This window comes from Sinocyclocheilus anshuiensis, unplaced genomic scaffold, assembly GCF_001515605.1.
Source record: "Sinocyclocheilus anshuiensis isolate Anshui unplaced genomic scaffold, SAMN03320099.WGS_v1.1 scaffold1719, whole genome shotgun sequence".
Taxonomy (NCBI): domain Eukaryota; kingdom Metazoa; phylum Chordata; class Actinopteri; order Cypriniformes; family Cyprinidae; genus Sinocyclocheilus; species Sinocyclocheilus anshuiensis.
The window spans coordinates 730,752-749,074 of NW_015551147.1; the positions used below are offsets into that span (position 1 = coordinate 730,752).

The 18,323-nt window shown below is 36.9% G+C and overlaps 2 protein-coding genes across 3 annotated transcripts in view; both read left to right on the plus strand.

Moving 5' to 3' along the window:
* Positions 1-11,161, plus strand: part of LOC107663293 (phytanoyl-CoA hydroxylase-interacting protein-like) — a 13,485-nt gene extending 2,324 nt beyond the window's left edge. Inside the window, exons 2-6 of one of the 2 annotated variants that reach the window (XM_016453471.1) lie at positions 1,628-1,878; positions 8,499-8,689; positions 8,912-9,086; positions 9,416-9,533; positions 10,407-11,161. In XM_016453471.1, coding sequence (XP_016308957.1) covers positions 1,752-1,878; positions 8,499-8,689; positions 8,912-9,086; positions 9,416-9,533; positions 10,407-10,944 — 1,149 coding nt within the window. In that variant the 5' untranslated portion in view covers positions 1,628-1,751 and the 3' untranslated portion in view covers positions 10,945-11,161. Of the gene's footprint in view, positions 1-1,593; positions 1,879-8,498; positions 8,690-8,911; positions 9,087-9,415; positions 9,534-10,406 lie in introns of those variants that run through there. The other variant, XM_016453472.1, reaches the window with a different exon arrangement.
* A 4,001-nt stretch (positions 11,162-15,162) lies between these two features.
* Positions 15,163-18,323, plus strand: part of tmem26a (transmembrane protein 26a) — a 6,147-nt gene continuing 2,986 nt past the window's right edge. The window contains exons 1-4 of the mRNA XM_016453473.1: positions 15,163-15,609; positions 16,102-16,198; positions 16,937-17,014; positions 17,780-17,988. Of these exons, the coding sequence (XP_016308959.1) occupies positions 15,419-15,609; positions 16,102-16,198; positions 16,937-17,014; positions 17,780-17,988 (575 nt within the window). The 5' untranslated portion in view covers positions 15,163-15,418. The remainder of the gene's footprint in view (positions 15,610-16,101; positions 16,199-16,936; positions 17,015-17,779; positions 17,989-18,323) is intronic.

An 18,323-nucleotide genomic window follows, 5' to 3' on the forward strand; every position in this document is an offset into this window, starting at 1 on the left:
AGAGAAGGAGAGAGACCAGGGAGGGTGAAGCTGTCAGCATGATGAAAAAGAGTGCAATGCAAAAATAAAAGTGAGTAATTAACAAGTAACAAAGCTTTGAACTGCTAGGCTGTACTATTTTTGAACTAGCTAATTTAGTGCCATGAGACATAAACGACCCTTACCTATTGAAACTGGAAGATCTGATGCATGAAGGAAAAATGATGCGTTCTATATTGTGTTGGTGTAGTTTGAGTTTGAATCGTTTGTACCCAAGAAGAGAAATACATAGAGCCTTTTAATGTTAAAACAGAAAAATTCTGGTAGCAAATGTGACTACACTTTGGCAATCATATTAAATGACTGTAATATCTGTTATGTGTGTGTGGTACCTTCTATTTGGATTTGTCAGCAGGGGGTGCCATTTGCTTTATTTCTAGCTAGATTATTTAATTGTACATCAATACGAAATTGCTAAAAAGCCTTGTGGGGAAAAAATGTTAATGAATCTTAACCTTTGATTTGTATCTAAATCTTATTTAATGCAAAAGACCAAACGCGACTTTAATTTCTAGCCCGCAGGACTAATACTGGGAAATATGCATAGCCTATCTATTAATTAATATTTAATAATTATGCTAAAAATTATGTGGGGTCCCCCCCCCCAACACTTTGCCACAAGTGGTCTAAGTAATCCATCAGCTTGCACAGTTTTAGCAAAACTGAAGCCGCCTAATAATAAGCAAAAGTAGTGCCGGGTTTTTGAACGAATCTTCTAAGTGAACGACTTATTCTCGTGCACTTAAATGCAGTGCGTAATATTTTTCTATGTAAAAATGACTGATGATAATACACAATATAGACAAGCATTTTAAGAAGGTTTCGGTCGTGATTCGGGAATTAGGCCTACAGTTATGAGTGAATTATCAATTTAACACGCCACCTACTGGCGTAAATGACTAATTACAAATACACAATTTAGAAACGAATTTTAACCAAATATGGGCCTAATAGAAGTTGTATCAGTCGTGAATGGCACTCTCAGTGTTTTTCTTTTTTTTAATGGAATCATTTACTCGTTATCTGATGTAAAGGTCCACTGACTGGACGAACCACTGAAAGAATTTGAACGAATCTTTTTGGTGCACGAATTCAAAAGATTCGAAGCACTGGGATGAATCAATATCCCCACCCTGTTCATGCAGGGGTCGATTCGGTACCAAATAAGGACATGAGCTCGACCGCTTGAAGTGACGTCAGTGAGATGGCTGGTGGAATAAAGGAGTCTTTCTCTCAGAGGCGGGAGCAGAGCTGCAGGGGGTACACATAGAGTCTGCTGAAATTGAGAATTAACTGTAGTGTAGACCGTAATCTCGTTACATAACCCATCACTGAACGCGCCGTTCGTCCGTTCATTCGCGTTAATCCGTTTCTCATCAGAGCGAAAACACTTGTGGCGTTCGTCAGAGCGAGGGAACTCAGATACATTTATGTTTTCTCAAACTGAGGATAACTACATTAATTTTATTGAATTTTTTTATTTAAAATAATCTTCCTTATAGTGTATATGCTTCTGTCCTTGTATCTATGTCCAGCAGTGTGGTGATGACGACCCGCTGACGCGGTTTCCACCACAACGCCAGGGAAGAGAGAGAGAGAAAGAAAGAAAGAAAGAGAGGAATCAAAGCGACAGAGCACAAGACTCACCTTGTTTGGGTTTCAAAGCCGAAGCTGAAGAATATTTCCAAAGATATCCAAGCGCCTCTGCAGACATGGAGGCGGCGAGTTTGGCACACGGGGTCGCGAGCTCGTCAAGCCCGCTAGAGGGCATGATCAAGAACGTGAGCCTGGAGTCGCTCCAGCTGTGCGAGAGAGACGGTAAGAAACCGCAGCAACACAGTGAGTGACTGTAAACTTGACAGGTTTATCCACGCCTGTTCTCCCCTGTTAACAAACCTTTTTAAAGGACCATGTTTATTTTGAAATGTGTTGAGCGCTTAAAGAATGTAGTAAAAAGGGATTATTCCTTGCTGCAGAAAAAAATCGCCTGTCACGTCCATGAAAAGCGGAATATGAGACATGGCAGGCTGCCTTTGTGTGTGCTGGCTGTGGTATCTGATAGTGAAATCTCTGCTGTCTGTGCGAGACTTTCGTTTCAGCACCATGGACACTACCCTCTTGCAGTCAGCTACCTTTTCTCTTGCAGTCTCGTTTAATTGTCATGCGCTCATTTAAGCTGAAACCAACAAACTGGTATTTTAAACCAGTAGAAAAAATAATATAAATATCAAAATAAAATAATCATAATTTCAAGAGCCCTAAAGCAGTAAAGGATGCTGATGTGGCAGGGGGTGAGGCTTTTTGACAGCATCATGTTGGCAGAAGGTGAAGTCAGGTGCTTGCACACACACACACACACACACACACACACACACACACACTGAGCAGGACACACAGTGAGGAATCTGCTGTGGCTTTTAAAGGTATACAGGCTTGATATAGAGGCTTACTTGAGGACAAAGTGTTTGCCTTTCACCTGTTTCCATCTCATTTTGTTTGAGTGGAATTGCAGGTCTATAAATGCAAATCCATTTTAACTGGTGGAGTCACCTTTGTCTTTTTAACCCTCTGGGGTCCGAGGGTGTTTTGGGGCCTGGAAAAGTTTTGACATGCCCTGACATTTGTGCTTTTTTCAGTTGCTTACAAACATTTGAATGTTTAAAGTTTAATAACACTGTAATCAGCACAAACTGGGCTACAATAATATGTGAGCAGCATGTATTTACGTGATTGTGTTTCTGAGAAAACAACGTTTATGCGTGACCCCAGGAGGTTAATAAGCGTTACAACCATCAGTGTTTCAATAGTGAGTGTATGTCTGAAAATGTCAAAATGTGTCATCCTCTTTAAGAATGACTGAAGCAACAAACTGCAAATACGCATTTTGGCAGGCTTCAGAAGAATGCAGCGTTCCTCTAAGGCTAGCACAATGACTCACCAGGTTTTTGAGAGGGAGTCAGAGTTTTTTTATCTTCCCTACATGAATGTATTTGAATCAGCATTAAATAGCCTGAATAGACTGCTGTGCTGGCAGCACAGTGCCTCTTATCTCTTTGAGTTACCACATTTACACATCAGCGCTCATTTCATTTTGTTTAATTGCAACAAACTGAGGGAGTGCATAATGCACTGTTTTTGAGGTACTAATTGAACTCTCTAATTAGTTAGCATGAATGTGCTTCTCAGACATGAAGGAAAACATTCTCTTTAAACATGGACCAGACTTCTCATCTGTTCAGCTGTCCTAACCAGACACAGCTGTATCTGCTTTTAAACACCCTTATAAGATCTTTGCAAGATGATGTTTTGTATATTTTTATCAAAAAACTGATTTCAGTTAAAGTGCATTCAGATGATGATTGAAACCACTAGCGTTGGCTAATGCTAACCCATCAGCTGAGTGCCGGTGTAAATATCTAAATCAGATTAGCTAGAAACCTGAATCTGTTCCATGCAGGACTTTGAACAACCTTGGGGATTCCGGACTGCAGTCTGTGACGCCTGAACAAATATATTTAGAGAAATGTTGTACAAATAACAAACTTTTTAAGATGTTGGAGTAAGCCTTTCTAGTAAGGACCTGGATTTGTAATGAAGCGGTTGTAGATTTGATCCCAGTTAGAGGCAACCGGTGAACTGTAAACTTTCGGTGCCCTTGAGCAAGGGATATGAGTATACAGATGCAATATGAAGGCCAGACTATGATGTATGTGATGAAATATAAGAGAATTAGCTAATGTTAAACTCTCTAAACAATTCACAACTTTTTAAAAACAAAAACATCACATTCCCAGTTAAGGAAAGACACTTGTTTTTAATTGATATTGAATTACAGACAGCACATGCTTACTTAATAGGTAGACTGCTTGTAATATCATCCGTAATTAAATGCAAATATTTAATTCTGTATGATTAAGTGCTGTAATGATTATATGTTGCTTGAGGCTTGACTTAAGTTCATTTTCCCTTCCCTAGAGAAGCTTTGGGCTCATAAACTAGAAAACAGCAGCCTGCTGTACCATTTTATTATGTGCACAGCACTCGTTGTGCGCTCTGCAGCTCATCTCGGCAAAACTTAATTGCAAAGTAAATGTGTTATCTTTATTGCAGGCGGAGAGAACCAGATTATGCTCAGAGCAAATTTTCCCACACACATTTGGAGCTCAGATGCCAAGAGAATCATGTAGAAATATGATTTGATTAGATTTTTTACTCTTATTAGGTAAATGAAATTGCACACAGACTACAGCAGGCTTTTGTGGTAATTATTTGAAGGGCTTGCTTTAGATTAACATTAATATCCTTTTAGGTTAAAAGTACAGTTATTTAGTGTAGATAGATATTTATAATAATAAATAACCAAGCTTGTTCGTGTTAGTTTGGTGGCAGGTTCTGTCATTCTTGCAGTAAAGATCATAAAACGTATAAAGCCTGGCATATAAAATAAGTCAGAAAAAAATATTCAGAAAAATAAATTTTTAAACCAAACTGCAATCTTCATTTCTATTGATTATTAATAATAATATAAATAAAGAAATAAATAAATATGAAAGACATTGTTATAGTGAAGATTTATCAGTGCTCAATATATAGATATATCTCTTTGATTTTTACTATAACCATGTTCTTGCTTCCATAATTTTTTACATATATAAAGTTTTAGACTATAAATGACACCATAATTTGTAATTAGCCTGGGGCTGAAAACTGTTAAAAATGTAAATTTACTGCCATGCACAGCTTGTTTTTCTGCAAATGACAAACGTGTGTATTAATATGCAATTCTGTGTGCATTTTGGAGTGGATCCAGAGCTCATTAAACAAACTCTAAACCCTGCTAAACTAGCATTCTGCCACAATTCAGAGACATTTGCAGTTTGAACCTGCAATCTCGCTCTGTGTTGGAGCTCTTTCAGGAGAAAAGCATTGTTTTCATACACAGGGACCAATACTATTTTGTAGTCACATGTTGCAGTGCTGTTTGCACATAAAGACCTCACTGTAGTTTTGGATTTGTGAGTGTGTGGTTTGATTTGCAGTCTGTAGACTCTGTACAGTATGGACATTTCTGTTTTTTCTGTTATGTAATACTGCAGTTTTCTGGGAAAGCTGCTCACACAAGCTGCTCCCCTGATGGATATTCTTGGTTGTTTAGGTGTTTGTGAAGGAGATATTTGGAATGGAGTTTGGTGATAGATTTATTTCAGATGTCTGATGTTTCAGTAGGTTCTTCTGTGTGTGCGTGGCTTTAAATAGACTGTGGTCCCGCAGGAGGCTTTTAGACATTATTGGAGTCGATATAGTACCAGACGCTCCACGCTTTTCCTTCTTCGTGTCTTACTCTCTTATGATTCAGCAGGTAGTTCTCTGTCTGTGCTTTCCTACATGTTTTGAGTCTCACATTGTCTAATATATACTTCAGTTCAAAAGTTTGTGGTTGGTTCATTATTTGTCTTAAGGCTGCTGTTTCTGTTTCTCAAACTTTTCAACAGTAATACACGATAAATAAATGGTTTTATCTATCAGCTTTTCTGAGAAAAAAAAGTTTTTCTATTTGAATTATATATAACATCTAGAGACTATGAAAATAATTTCTCGTCCAGCAGCTCTGACTTTTGTTTACGATCTTAAAACTTAAGTGCTGATCACTGGGCATGTAAAGCTTCTGCCCATCTTCCTCTTTAAATTATGCTACATTGATTAATGGCCTTGATTTGTTTCCATGGAAACTGCCGTCTTTGTTAAAGCATGTCGAAAGACCTGTGGGTGTGTTTTGAAGCTGGCACTTTTGTAGAGAGATGCGTACTGCTTAGGGCTGCACGATGTATTGTTTCAGCATCGATATCGCGATGTGCGCATCCACGATAGTCACATCACAGGATGTGCGATGTTTAGTATACTGATTGTTATATTTATACTGATTGTTTTCTTTGCTCACACACAGACACGGTGTCTACACCGGACGCGACAGCTGTACAGAGATACCCATTTTAAATACATTTAGTAGCAGAGCTACTGCACGCGATTTTCAGTGCTGGAAATCCATTTAACCTTTGTTGAAACTGCCGCGTCGTCGCGGAGAGTGCAGGTCACGGTTGCTTAGCAACGGCAGACGCCACGAAAGCGCAAGCTCCCGAGTGCTTTGGAGAGAAGGAGAAAGCGGCGCGGCTGGCGTTTTCCACGCGTTTTTAGGCGCGACATGTGAACTGCCCCAAAGTCTGAACCGCGACAAAGCGACTGTTGCCAATCATTTGAACTTTGTGTCAGTACATCATAAAGAGAACGCGGCATCAGTTTACTGTCGGGGATTTGTCGTACCGCGCCGCATCCAGAGTAGACAGCATCACTGATTATAATGGGTTCATTGTATTTTGTCGCATTGCGCCGCGCCACTCGCGTCCAGTGTAGACACGGTAAGAGCCACGCAGATGCACGTGAACACTGAATTCTGTTCACTTCTGCGTCTATTTGTGCCTGAAATACTGTGCTCAGCAAGTATCCTTGTAAACACAGTGGCTTATGGCTTAGGTGAAGGGAAACAATTGAGAAAGAAAATGGATGTGTAACAGTATATTGGTTTACAGCAGTTTAATGTTCCTGAGGCTTTCTGTGTTGTGTATGTTAATCAAACAACAAAACAAAGAAAAATCACTTTTGTAGCTTTAACACAGATTTATTAGATTTAATTTATACAGTGAAGACTATGCAGTGTTATTTTACATTCGATTATTCAATTTCTGTACCTGAATACTGTTAGACTTACCTGAAAAATATAAAGCACTGCTTATTTCATTTGCATCTTTGTTCTGTTATATTTATCTATGCTTGTAATTTGTTTATTTCCTATGCTGATTTACTGGCCTACAAAATCACCCCAATCATTGATTATTTCCCCCCACAAATAAACTATTCAAGTCATGTGGTGATTTATTTTTTCATATTGCAATATATATCGCAGAAAAATAAAATATCGCAATGTGAGTTTTTTCCAATATCGTGCAGCCCTAGTACTGCTGGTTTAGTACTTGTTTTTAGGTACAAATAAAGTAATCTCATTTATACAGACTTGCTTCATGATTTTGTTGAGAGTTTTATTTTAAATGATCCTTTGACCAAAGCTTGGATAAGATTACATCAACATTTGCTGGAAGTACAATTGTTTGTGTATGCTAAACGTATGCAGCATCAAACCAGTTTAAAGCGTGAAGGAAAGCAGATTCTGTAGTGAGAATATGTCAGAAAAAAGCAGAAGTTGATAAACAGACATCTGTTGTTTGTGTAAGGGAGGCTGTTGGCAGAGGCGGGGTTCGGAGGGCTTCTTCTGCCAGACCCAGTGTTGTGGGAGGGCTAGTGTAGTACAGGAATATATCTATCTCAGCTGAGCTCAACGTTGTGAGTACTATTATTTTTCAATAAGACATTTAGCTGTTTTGTTTGTGCATTTACCTTCTTGTGCATTTGTATTCTTCCTTTTTTTTTTTTTTTTTTACTTTTTTTTGTTTTATCTCAATTACATTTTGTATTTTTTATTCTAAGACAGAAACAGGCTTTCACGGATTGTTCTGTGGTAAATAAAGCAGAAGAGTTCTGTATCAAAAATACAATAAAATAGCAATATTGTAAAACATTATTATAATTTAAAATATCTGTTTTCTATTTCAATAGAGACATTTTTCAAATGTAATTTATTTCTATGATGGCAAAGCTGGCTTTTCTCTGTTACTCCAGTTTTCAGTTTCACATAATCTTTCATTTTATTATGCTGATTTGATGCTCAAAATACACTTCTATTATTATCAGTTTAAAACATTTGCTTATTATTTTCTGGAAATTGTGATACACTTTTACAGGATCCTGTGATTAATAAAGTTAAAAAGAACAGCATTTAACTGAAATAGAATTTGTTTTTGTAACACAGTAAATGTCATTACTGTCATTTGTTATCAATTTAATGTCCAAACTTTTGAATGTTAGTATAACCTCAGTGTTCAGCAATTCATAATATTCAGATATTTATCCTTCAATAAACATGGATCTTTTGTGCTGATTTTTCAGTAATACTCTTTAAGTCCATATTAGAGTAATTTCTTTCCAGGGGAATATATTAGCAGTAGTAAAGAATTCAGTTTAGGAGAGAAAGGGCTCAGTGTTTAGTGAACAGTGAGCTGAGGGTGCTTATTGTACAGTAAAGCTTTATCATGACTCTATTCATGGTTTCAAGAGGTGGTTCAATGTTCAATGTGTTTTGTGTGTGTGTGTGCCATTCAGGAATCCCACATTCCTGTTGTGCATTTCTAGACACTAAGATAACACAGTGCCCACACTGTAGCCAACAAAGCACATTTCTAACTCTGTGTGATTGTGTATGTGGATCAGTGTAGCAGTGTTTATAGAGAAAAATTTAATATTTCAAACAAAACAAAGGATTTTAGACAATATGCTTTCTTTCTTTCTTTCAGGTAAGGCTGAGGATCCTGGAGTGGTAGGAATGGAGTTACCCGTTGCTCGCAACATCAAGATCAGTAACATCACTTGCGACTCCTTTAAGATCTGCTGGGATATGGACCCTCACACCACAGAGAAGATCACACATTACTTCATTGACCTTAACAAGAAGGAGAACAAGAACTCCAACAAATTCAAACACAAGGTAATCAATGATTCAGTTCACAACACAAATTATTTGAATTATTCTGCATAGTCTTGAGTATTGCCTGGGGTTTCAAAGTTTGTAATAGTTTATAATACAAATGCCTATTTATGAGAGCATTTTAGCTAAATTTCATTCTGTTGTTCATCGTCATAAAAAAGATTCAGATGATTAAATGTCATTAATTAGTCAATTCATTCCTTGATGACTCTCTGTCTTTAGGATGTGCCTACGAAGCTTGTTGCTAAGGCAGTCCCGTTGCCCATGACAGTGCGAGGCCATTGGTTCCTGAGTCCACGGACAGAATACACAGTTGCTGTGCAAATAGCATCCAAACAGACTGATGGAGATTACGCTGTATCAGAATGGAGTGACATTGTTGAATTTTGTACAGCAGGTAAATAACCCAAACACACATACAGATTAAAAAGAATGTAAGATGAAGATTGTACAGCACATTTGATACACACAGGTAATTAAAAGTGCTTTAAATTGGCATTAAAAGAGAGAAAAAAAATACAATTTGAAAAAAAGTGATAAAAATAATATGTAAAATCGCTTAGGAATATAAAAATGATTGAGGAAAAATGCTTTAAATACCTAAATACCAATAGGAGAATAAAGACATGGATCTTTTAAATGTTGTGCTGCTGATCAGCTTTTTATGTGGTTAACAAGACTAAAGAAAATTGATGACAAATAAAAACATTTCCTTCAATTTTCTAGATTATTCCTCGGTGCATTTGACGCAGCTGTTGCAGAAGGCTGAAGTCATTGCTGGCAGGATGCTCAAGTTCTCCGTCTTTTACCGGAATCAGCATGAGGAATACTTCCAACACTGCAGGTGATTAAAAAAAAAAAACCTCTGTAAAAAATGCTTAGTATATGAAATAGGGAGGAAAAAGAGAAAGTAATGCTGGTTGAGGAAGATAATGACAATCTTTCTTTACTGCTGAGATTCAGATCGGCATTAGAAAGTAAACAGCTCCCTCTTGTGGAATAATTTTCTCATTAATTAGCTGGGTTTACTTTCTTCTTTTTGTGAACTGCATTTATATTTTCTCTTACACTAATGTTCAAAAATTTGGGGTCAGTATGAGGGGTGGGGGGTATAATGCTATTTCATGCATTCTGAGTTATTTACACTGTTAAAGAGTTGGATTCTCATGCTAAACATGGCCAAAGTTTAAAAAAAGATTTGGACTTATGATGGAGTATTTCTGTGCCAAATGCACTCCTTTCGGGTTTGTAAAAGTTTCAGAAAGTTTTTATTCAATCATGGTCCTTCGTGACGTCATGAAGAAATTAATACTTTTATCAGCAGAGATGCTTTAAATTGATTACAGGTGAATGTAAAGGCATTTATAATGTTACAAAAGATTTCTATTTCAAATAAATGCTTTTCTTTTTATTCATCCTATCATGATTTCCATAAAAAAGAACCACAATTGTTTTCAACATTGATAGTAATAAGAAATGTTTCTTGAGCACCAAATCAATAAATTATATAGAAAACATTTATTTTAAATTGTAGTAATATTTCACAATAATTCTGTTTTGCTGCATTTTTTAAACAAATGCTGCCTTAGTGAGCATAAGGGACTTCTTTCAAAAACGTTAAAAAATCTAACTGACCACAAATGTCTGAACAGTAGTATAATGAAAATATAAAATGTGATTAAGGGAGTTTAGAAATGTCTTTTTTTTTCTCGCACAGAGATGTTCTTGGCGGTCGAATGATGCCCTCGGTAAAGGATAACAGCGGTAGTCACGGTTCACCTCTCAGCGGTAAACTGGAGGGGATCTTCTTCAGCTGCAACACTGAGTTTAACACAGGTCAGCCGCCCCAGGATTCCCCATACGGCCGCTTCCGCTTCCAGATACCTGCAGAGGTTCTGTTCACCCCTGATACGCGCCTCTACTTCGGGGACTTCTACTGCATGTACACTGCCTATCATTATGTTATCCTCGTCCTGGCTCCGCGGGGCTCGCACGGAGACCTTTACTGCAGAGATCACCTTCCGGAGCTGGATGTGACGAACAACCGCTTTCTGACACGTGTCTGTGGGGAGGATGGGCAGGTGGTGTTTCAGCATGCGCAGGATGTGATTCTGGAGCTGATTTATACTGAGCCGGTGCCGCTGGCACAGGGGACTGTCTCTCAGATCAGCGGCCACCAGTTGATGAGCTTGTCAACTGTGAATGCTAAGAAAGACCCCAGCTGCAAGACCTGCAACATCAGCGTTGGGCGCTAACTTGGGCGAACATTCACACACAGACCCAGCTGTGCATATAACAAGAAGACCTCCTGAACAACCTTTGAATGCTACGTTACAAAACAAGATACAGATGAACTCCAAGACAAATGGCCCCAGAATCCTTCAGATATACTCAAACCCCTTTGGGGGGCCTCACAGACCCCCAGCTAATGCTAGAAAATTATATCTTTGCTCAATGAACTGAGAAGTGTTATAAAACGTGCAACAGAAAAAATAGAAAAGAGTAAGACAAAAAAATGATTCTATGAGCTAAAATGAGTTAAATTTCCAAAACCTTCAATCCCACTGTGAATTTTTCATGTTTTTTGATGCTTTTTCTGATCGATATTCAGAGCCCAGCTCTGTTTATCTCCAACCCGTTTGTGACTTTTTTTTTAACACACAGTGACTCTCAGACAGGGATGTCTTGCTCAGTTTCCACTGGGGCCATCAAGCTGCCCGTCTCTCTTATTTTGGACTTGTGCTGCATGAAGTCTGATCCTTTAAGCATCTACATGCCACCTCAGCCTTTAAACCTTATATGGGGATTTTCTTCATTTACACAGATCCTGTGGTCTGCGTGCCCACTGAGCCTCTATTCACCCTTGCCATTCGCCTCTGAGGACTTCTACTGCATGTATGCTGCCTAGCATTACATTATCCAGATGGATGTGACAAAAAACAAATGCTTTAAAAGTTTTACGCCAACTGATCCTTTAAGCACCTACATGCCACCTCAGCCTTTAAACCTTCTATTTATCTTCAGTCTTTTCATTTTCTACTCTGAACGCAGTTCTCCTTTAACCTTTCTTACTCATTAAACATTGTTATTTTGATGTTCTTGTTTCATTGTTCTTCTTTTGTTTTTAGAGACTGTGTGATGCAGTATTGATGGTGTATGATGATTCCTGATAGAACATCAAGCAGTAAGTAGAACTGATTTGTATAAGACATATCCTAATCATATCCACTGCAGGACACAACTATGTCCAGGTTCTTGAGGAGTTTGCAGTGTTCTATCAGAGACTGATGTTCTTGCACCCTCTGGTGGGGAAAAAGTTCAATTTCACAGATGCATGCCTAGAATTTTGTGCTGTACTGTATCTGGACTTGTTACTTACTCTTTAAGATCCAAAAATAGAAGCCAATCACAGCAGACATTGATGCACAATATTTTTTTTTTTTGAGAACTTTTAGCTGCCAGTATCCTAAAATCTAAAGTCAACATGTAGCTTTTGCTCAAAGTAAAAAAAAAATAATTTAATAAAAATGTTTTGTTCACTATAATAAATTCTACACTGTATGTACTCATACTGTTCAAACGTTTGGGGGCATACCAATGCTTAGTTTATTAGATCGACAATACTGAAATATTGTAATACAGTAATATTATGAAACATTATTACAATTTAAAATCACAGTTTTTTATCTGAATATATATTAAAATGTAATTTATTATTGTGATGGCAAAGTTTAATTTTCAGCATTACTTCAGTTTTCAGTGTCACATGATCCTTCAGAAATCATTTTATATGCTGATTTGGTGCTCAAGAAGCATTTATTAATATTATCAATGTTGAAAAGAGTTGTAGAAACAGTGATGCATTTTTTTCAGGATTTTTTCAGCATTTATTTGAAATAGAAATCTATTTAAATCATCAATTTTATTATTGTCATTTTAAAGTATTAATTTCTTTAAAAAAAAATCTAACAAACCCAAACTTTTGAACAGTAGTGGAAAAAAAATAAAGCCTAGTCAGTGTGTTTTGTGTTTTCTAGGAGTTCTGATTATATATGAGGGTGTGTGTGTGATTGTGTTTCTCTGCATGTTTTGTCTGTATATAAGTAAGTGTGTGAACTGTTTAGATTCGAGTGTGGTGTGTCAGCTGGAAATATGACTGTTTGACTGACAAAGCAGCACCTGTTTGCTCAGTTCAAAAATAAATAAAGAGTCTGTCATACCGCTGTGCACTTCATTAGTGAAGAAGGGATGAAAAAGGAACAAAAAAAAACTGTTTATTCACTCTCTACACATTCATTACTTTTATTGCCTTACTCTAATACTCTGTAGAAAAATGTTAGTTAAAATTTGGACTTATGCACAGGACAGTATCCCAAATCAAGTTCTCGCTGTGTGAATGTGCCTCAGAATGACAGACATGTTGAGTAAATATTGTTTTTTTATTGTTGCCATGTTTATGAATACCAAATGTGACTGTTCATTAAAGATAATTCCGAATGAGACTACTGTGTGTGTTTAGTGAGCCAGTCTTTGGGAAGTCTTACTATAAAAATGATCATGTGTATGCCTTTAAATTTTATAGGCTTTAAATATTTATAGATTGTAGTTTGTAGGTTTCCACTTTTATTTAGCTCATCAAATAAAAGCATTTTAAAAACTGGTTTAAAAGCCGAACAAAATATAGACATGTACAATTAAATGCAAAAAAGAAAAAAAGACATTAAATAAATACCCCTAATCTCCATTATGGAATACTGTGTAAGTACCTACACATATTATTGTTAAACAAGCACGAAAAGATACAAAATGACCAAGACCACCATTTTTAAAATTCTCTTAAAATATTTATAAAATCTTCAATTTATTCATGCCTTTTTCTGTCCCTTCAGGTTTGTGCATAAAATATTCAGACCAAAGAAAGATGAAACTGTTGGCTATTACTGACATGAGTACTGATTCCTATGGATGCCTACACACTGCAAAATTTGTGAGCATCTTAGAAAAGATAATAATAAGACGAAGAAAATTGTAAAATCTTACAATGAAAATATTTTACATATATTTTCTACTGTTTTGCTCTTGCCTTGTCAGCTATGAGGCAGCTAGCATGTGAAAGTGGTTCTGTGTTGAAGGTGAATAGCAGAGAAGTTCTGCTTTTCTGGGTCTGGGAAAATGGCTGAGAGGAGCAGAAAGTTGAGTAGCCTTCTTGATCCCAAGATGAACTTGATCCTTATTATTATAAACATCTGACTTGCTATCTCTTACGAAAATAATAATAATATGGGAATATACGGCAAAATATAATGTTATATATTACATAACACATTTCCATATATGGAATTTAATAGACTTAGACTTAGTATAATGTGTGCTAAATTGTCATTGTTGTTGTATTGTAATAAACTGACATAATGCAAAATTCACTGCATTGTTCTCATTAAATCACTGAAAATGAAAATTATAAACATGAACAATCTAACTAATAAGATTTTTTTTCAATCAAATTTAAAAATTTGAATATTAAAGTTAAAGTAAATTTTTTTAATCAATTTGACTTGACTTATGGATGCATAAAAGGTGTTATGTTTTTCCAGTGGTTGTGTATGTGATGGCCATCACCACAGACAAACGGACACAGTCTTTGTGGTGTATTCATTTAAATAACAATAATAAACTGCAGAATTTAAAGGGGTCATATGATGCGATTTCAATTTTTCCTTTCTCTTTGGAGTGTTACAAGCTCTTGGTGCATAAAGAAGATCTATAAAGTTGCAAAGACTAAAGTCTCAAATCCAAAGAGATATTCTTTATAAAAGTTCAGTCAGCCACGCCTACCTAAAACGGCTCGTTCTAACACGCCCCCAACATATCTACCTCACTATGTGGGAAGATTTACATAACGCCGCCCAAATGTTCACGCAAAGAAAGAAGGTGTAACTTTTATTCTCACTGTAGTATTGTTGCTGCAGCCATATCCTGAAGACGCTGTGTGCTTCGTTGTGAAAGCGAAACTACTTTGTTTGGTCTTCCAAAAGAAGACGATATCCGCTTAGTCATGCCTAGAGCTGATCTGTGCTGGTCTGAAGGAATACAACAGTATGGCGAGGGGCGTAACATTTCCGTCTCACGCTTCCTTCTCCACGCTTGAGGTATTCGGCCAATCACAACGCACTGGATAGCTGGCCAATCACAGCACACCTCGCTTTTTCAGACCGATGAGCTTTGTAAAAATCGACGCGTTTCAAAAAGGCGGGGCATAGAGGAGAAACAATAATGTACAGTATGTGGAAAATAATGTTTTTTTTTTTTACTTTAAACCTAATAAACACATTTCATTACACCAAATACACAAAATAATGTTATTTTTAGCAGCATCATATGACCCTTTTAAACTATATTCTCTCTGTCGCACACACTGATTATTGAATGCTGCCCTCTACCGGTCACTTAAAGTTTCCTTTGTCATTGAAAGAACTTAGAAAAAAACGTTTTGCTAAACTGTAAAGAAAGAGTGTCCAGATATACAATAAACGTACGTTTAAACGACACGGTCTTGTATAAGCTCTTTCAGGCTTCCTCCAGCTGTGTCTTCGGGACAAACATTTCACATCTGAAAGTGATTTCACACACTGACGCTGGTGGGAGGATTCAACACAAACTGGGGACTCAACGGGAGTCGGTCTAAGCGCACTTTACACCACTCAAACCCGGGACACCATTGCCTCTACCATGATTTTAGTTAAATTCGTGTGCGCCATCATAACCAGGTCTTTATTTATTCTGGTCTCTCTCATCGGCGTCTGGAGAGTGAAAACTGTGAAAAATGACAACATGTACTGGTTACTGACTGTCCTTTACCTTCCTCTGGTCGTGGAGATGATCATCACTTTAAAACGAAGGAAAGGGAAAGACTACAAATGGTGAGTGATACACTTTCCATTTACATTTCAACAAATGAATATACACGATTTACAGTATTGTCAGATTCACTGATCTTGCCAACAGCTGTTGATCATTTTCTGCTGGATGACTCACTCTTCTTGGTCCAAATAACTTGTATTCAATATTTAGCATAATTTCGGTGTTTATGTGGCTTTTATTTGACTTCTTTAGTGGTAGCTTGTTCTTAGGTTTCAGTTACATTTTTAATTCAATTTTCCTAAAAAGTTATCGACATTCCTATCTCCCTCCCTCCCCCTCACCAACATCCTGCTAGACCTATTGTTACTGCTGACACAGTAACACACAGGGTGTTTGTGAAAAATACTAGTGGTCTAGTATAATCTGAGTGGTCTCCAGCAGTGACCCTAACGTTGGCCCTGAAAGGAACATTCAAAAAAATAGCATTTATTATTTTGTTGTTCAGTGTAACTTCTATAAAAGTGATTTAACCATCTTCTGTTCTCTTTTAGGTTTTCGCCAGCCATCCTCTTCTTCCTCATCAGCATTATTCCATCCATATGGCTTCTAGAGTTACATCATCAAGAGAACAAAGCCAGTGACCCTCAGGTAGTATTCTATATTCACTCTCATGTCGTTCCAAACCTGTATGACCTTGCACTTTCTGTGAAAAAGATGTTTGTTAGTTTTTTCGACAGAAATATAACAGAAAAATGTGTCTCAAGCTTACTACGGCTGCTTTTATTTGATCAAAAATACAGTAAAAAAACAGTAATATTGTAATACTTTACAATTTAGAATATTAGAATTATTTCTGAAGGATCATGTGACAGTGAAGACTGGAGTAATTGCTGCTGGAAATTCAGCTTTGCTATCACAGAAATAAATTACATTTTAAAATATATTTAAATAGGGATATGTTAAATTGTAATAATATTTCACAAAACTATATTTTTGATCAAATAAATGCAGCCTTGGTAAGCATAAGAGACAAAAAAAACTTAAAAATCCTTAATTGTTCTGGACTTTTGGCCTGCAGTTTATATTGTATATCATTGTGTATATTGTTTTTATCCGTGTCTTATTTTATTATTATTATTTTTTCTCTGTACTGGGAGCTTCACCAATACAGATTCATTGTGTGTGTAAGCATAATTGGCAGACAAATTCTGATTCATTTTAGGATGAGGACAGCCATTTTAATGTCTCGTGAATGTTATTTGTCAGCAAAATGTTGTGATTATGCACATGTTTTTGTGAAGTCAGTATAGCCCTGTTATGCTCTTATATAAGCTGATCTTCCTTACTTCTCTAATTTCTTCTCTGTGCTTTTTTTGTATCTGGCAGTGTAGGAAACTGGACTCTTGGGACAATGTCAAGAGCATATTGTCTACAAACGGCACAATGGGTGAGGAAACACTAAAGGTAATCTTGAAAATGATTATTTGTTTATTTTTAAGTTTTAATTTGTGGTTCAGTGTGTTGCTGTACAAAAGTGACTAATGCTCTGACTGTGATGCATCTGCTATATACATATGCACAAATCACACATGCTTCCAATTTGTGATGTCATTCATTTCCTGTGCTCCACAACACAGACAGTTTTCCTCATAATATAGTATGCAGAATGGGTAATGGAGCCTTTTGTCTTGCCTTTCGTTTTCTCTTCAGATTTAAACAGAAGAAATCATGATATATATCACTAATATTTTGCTAGTACACCCCAGCCATCCCATCACCCTCTGCTCTGGTTTTGGTGGGGGTTCTTTGAAACGTTTCCATTGTTATGTTTCATGGAGGATGTCCAAGATGCATTTTGACACTCATAGGAATTCAAAGGTTCTAGCAAGAAGTCTTTATTATACTGCTTATTTCATTCTGCATCTATTCCTATGATGAGCTATTATTTTTGGACCTTATTGCCCACATTCTGTGGGTCTAGAAACCAGGAAAACTTGATCTTTGCTCATTTTCCTTCGTAAATTTGACCACTTTGATGCTTTTCTCCAAAGTAACTTGCAGTTCACTCATAACGGGCAGCCAAAAGTGCTGAATCCTTGTGGTAAATAAGATGATTCATCAAGTCATGTTTCTTGGGAATGAAGAGACTGTTCCTCTTTCTTGTCAGTGGTATGATCTGTTCAACAATTTATATAAATATCTGTGTGTGTAAACTATTGTGTCTTTCAGCATTTGGAGCACATGCTCACTTCCGTGTGTCCGAATGACTGGATCCTTGGTCTTCATCAGGTTCTGCTCATTCTTCTCATCCTCGGAAAGTGGCTGCTCCCATTAGGAGGAGGAGTCACGCGTGATGAGCTGTCTCAGCTTTTACTCATCTTTGTTGGCACGGCGGCAGACATTCTGGAATTCACCAGTGAAACTCTTTCTGATGTCAAGTGGGTACTTCCTGTTCTCAGCCATTAAACAAAAGCTTGACTCAATGCCAGTTCATAAGCTATTGTTGATCTACAATGCTGTATTTCTCGATTTGATCGATGATTATTGTTCGGCCCTCAGGTGCATTTTGTGCCTGAAAAGATCAGCAATTTGTAATTGTTTTATTTGAAACGTTGTTACTGCTGAATGTTCAGCAAATTGTACTCACAATAAATTACACATAATAATAATAATAGCTAATAATAATAATAACTAGCTTTCTATTTTTTCTATTCTATCTACTTGTCTTTCTTTGTGTGTGTGTGTGTGTGTGTGTATGTGTGTGTGTATAATA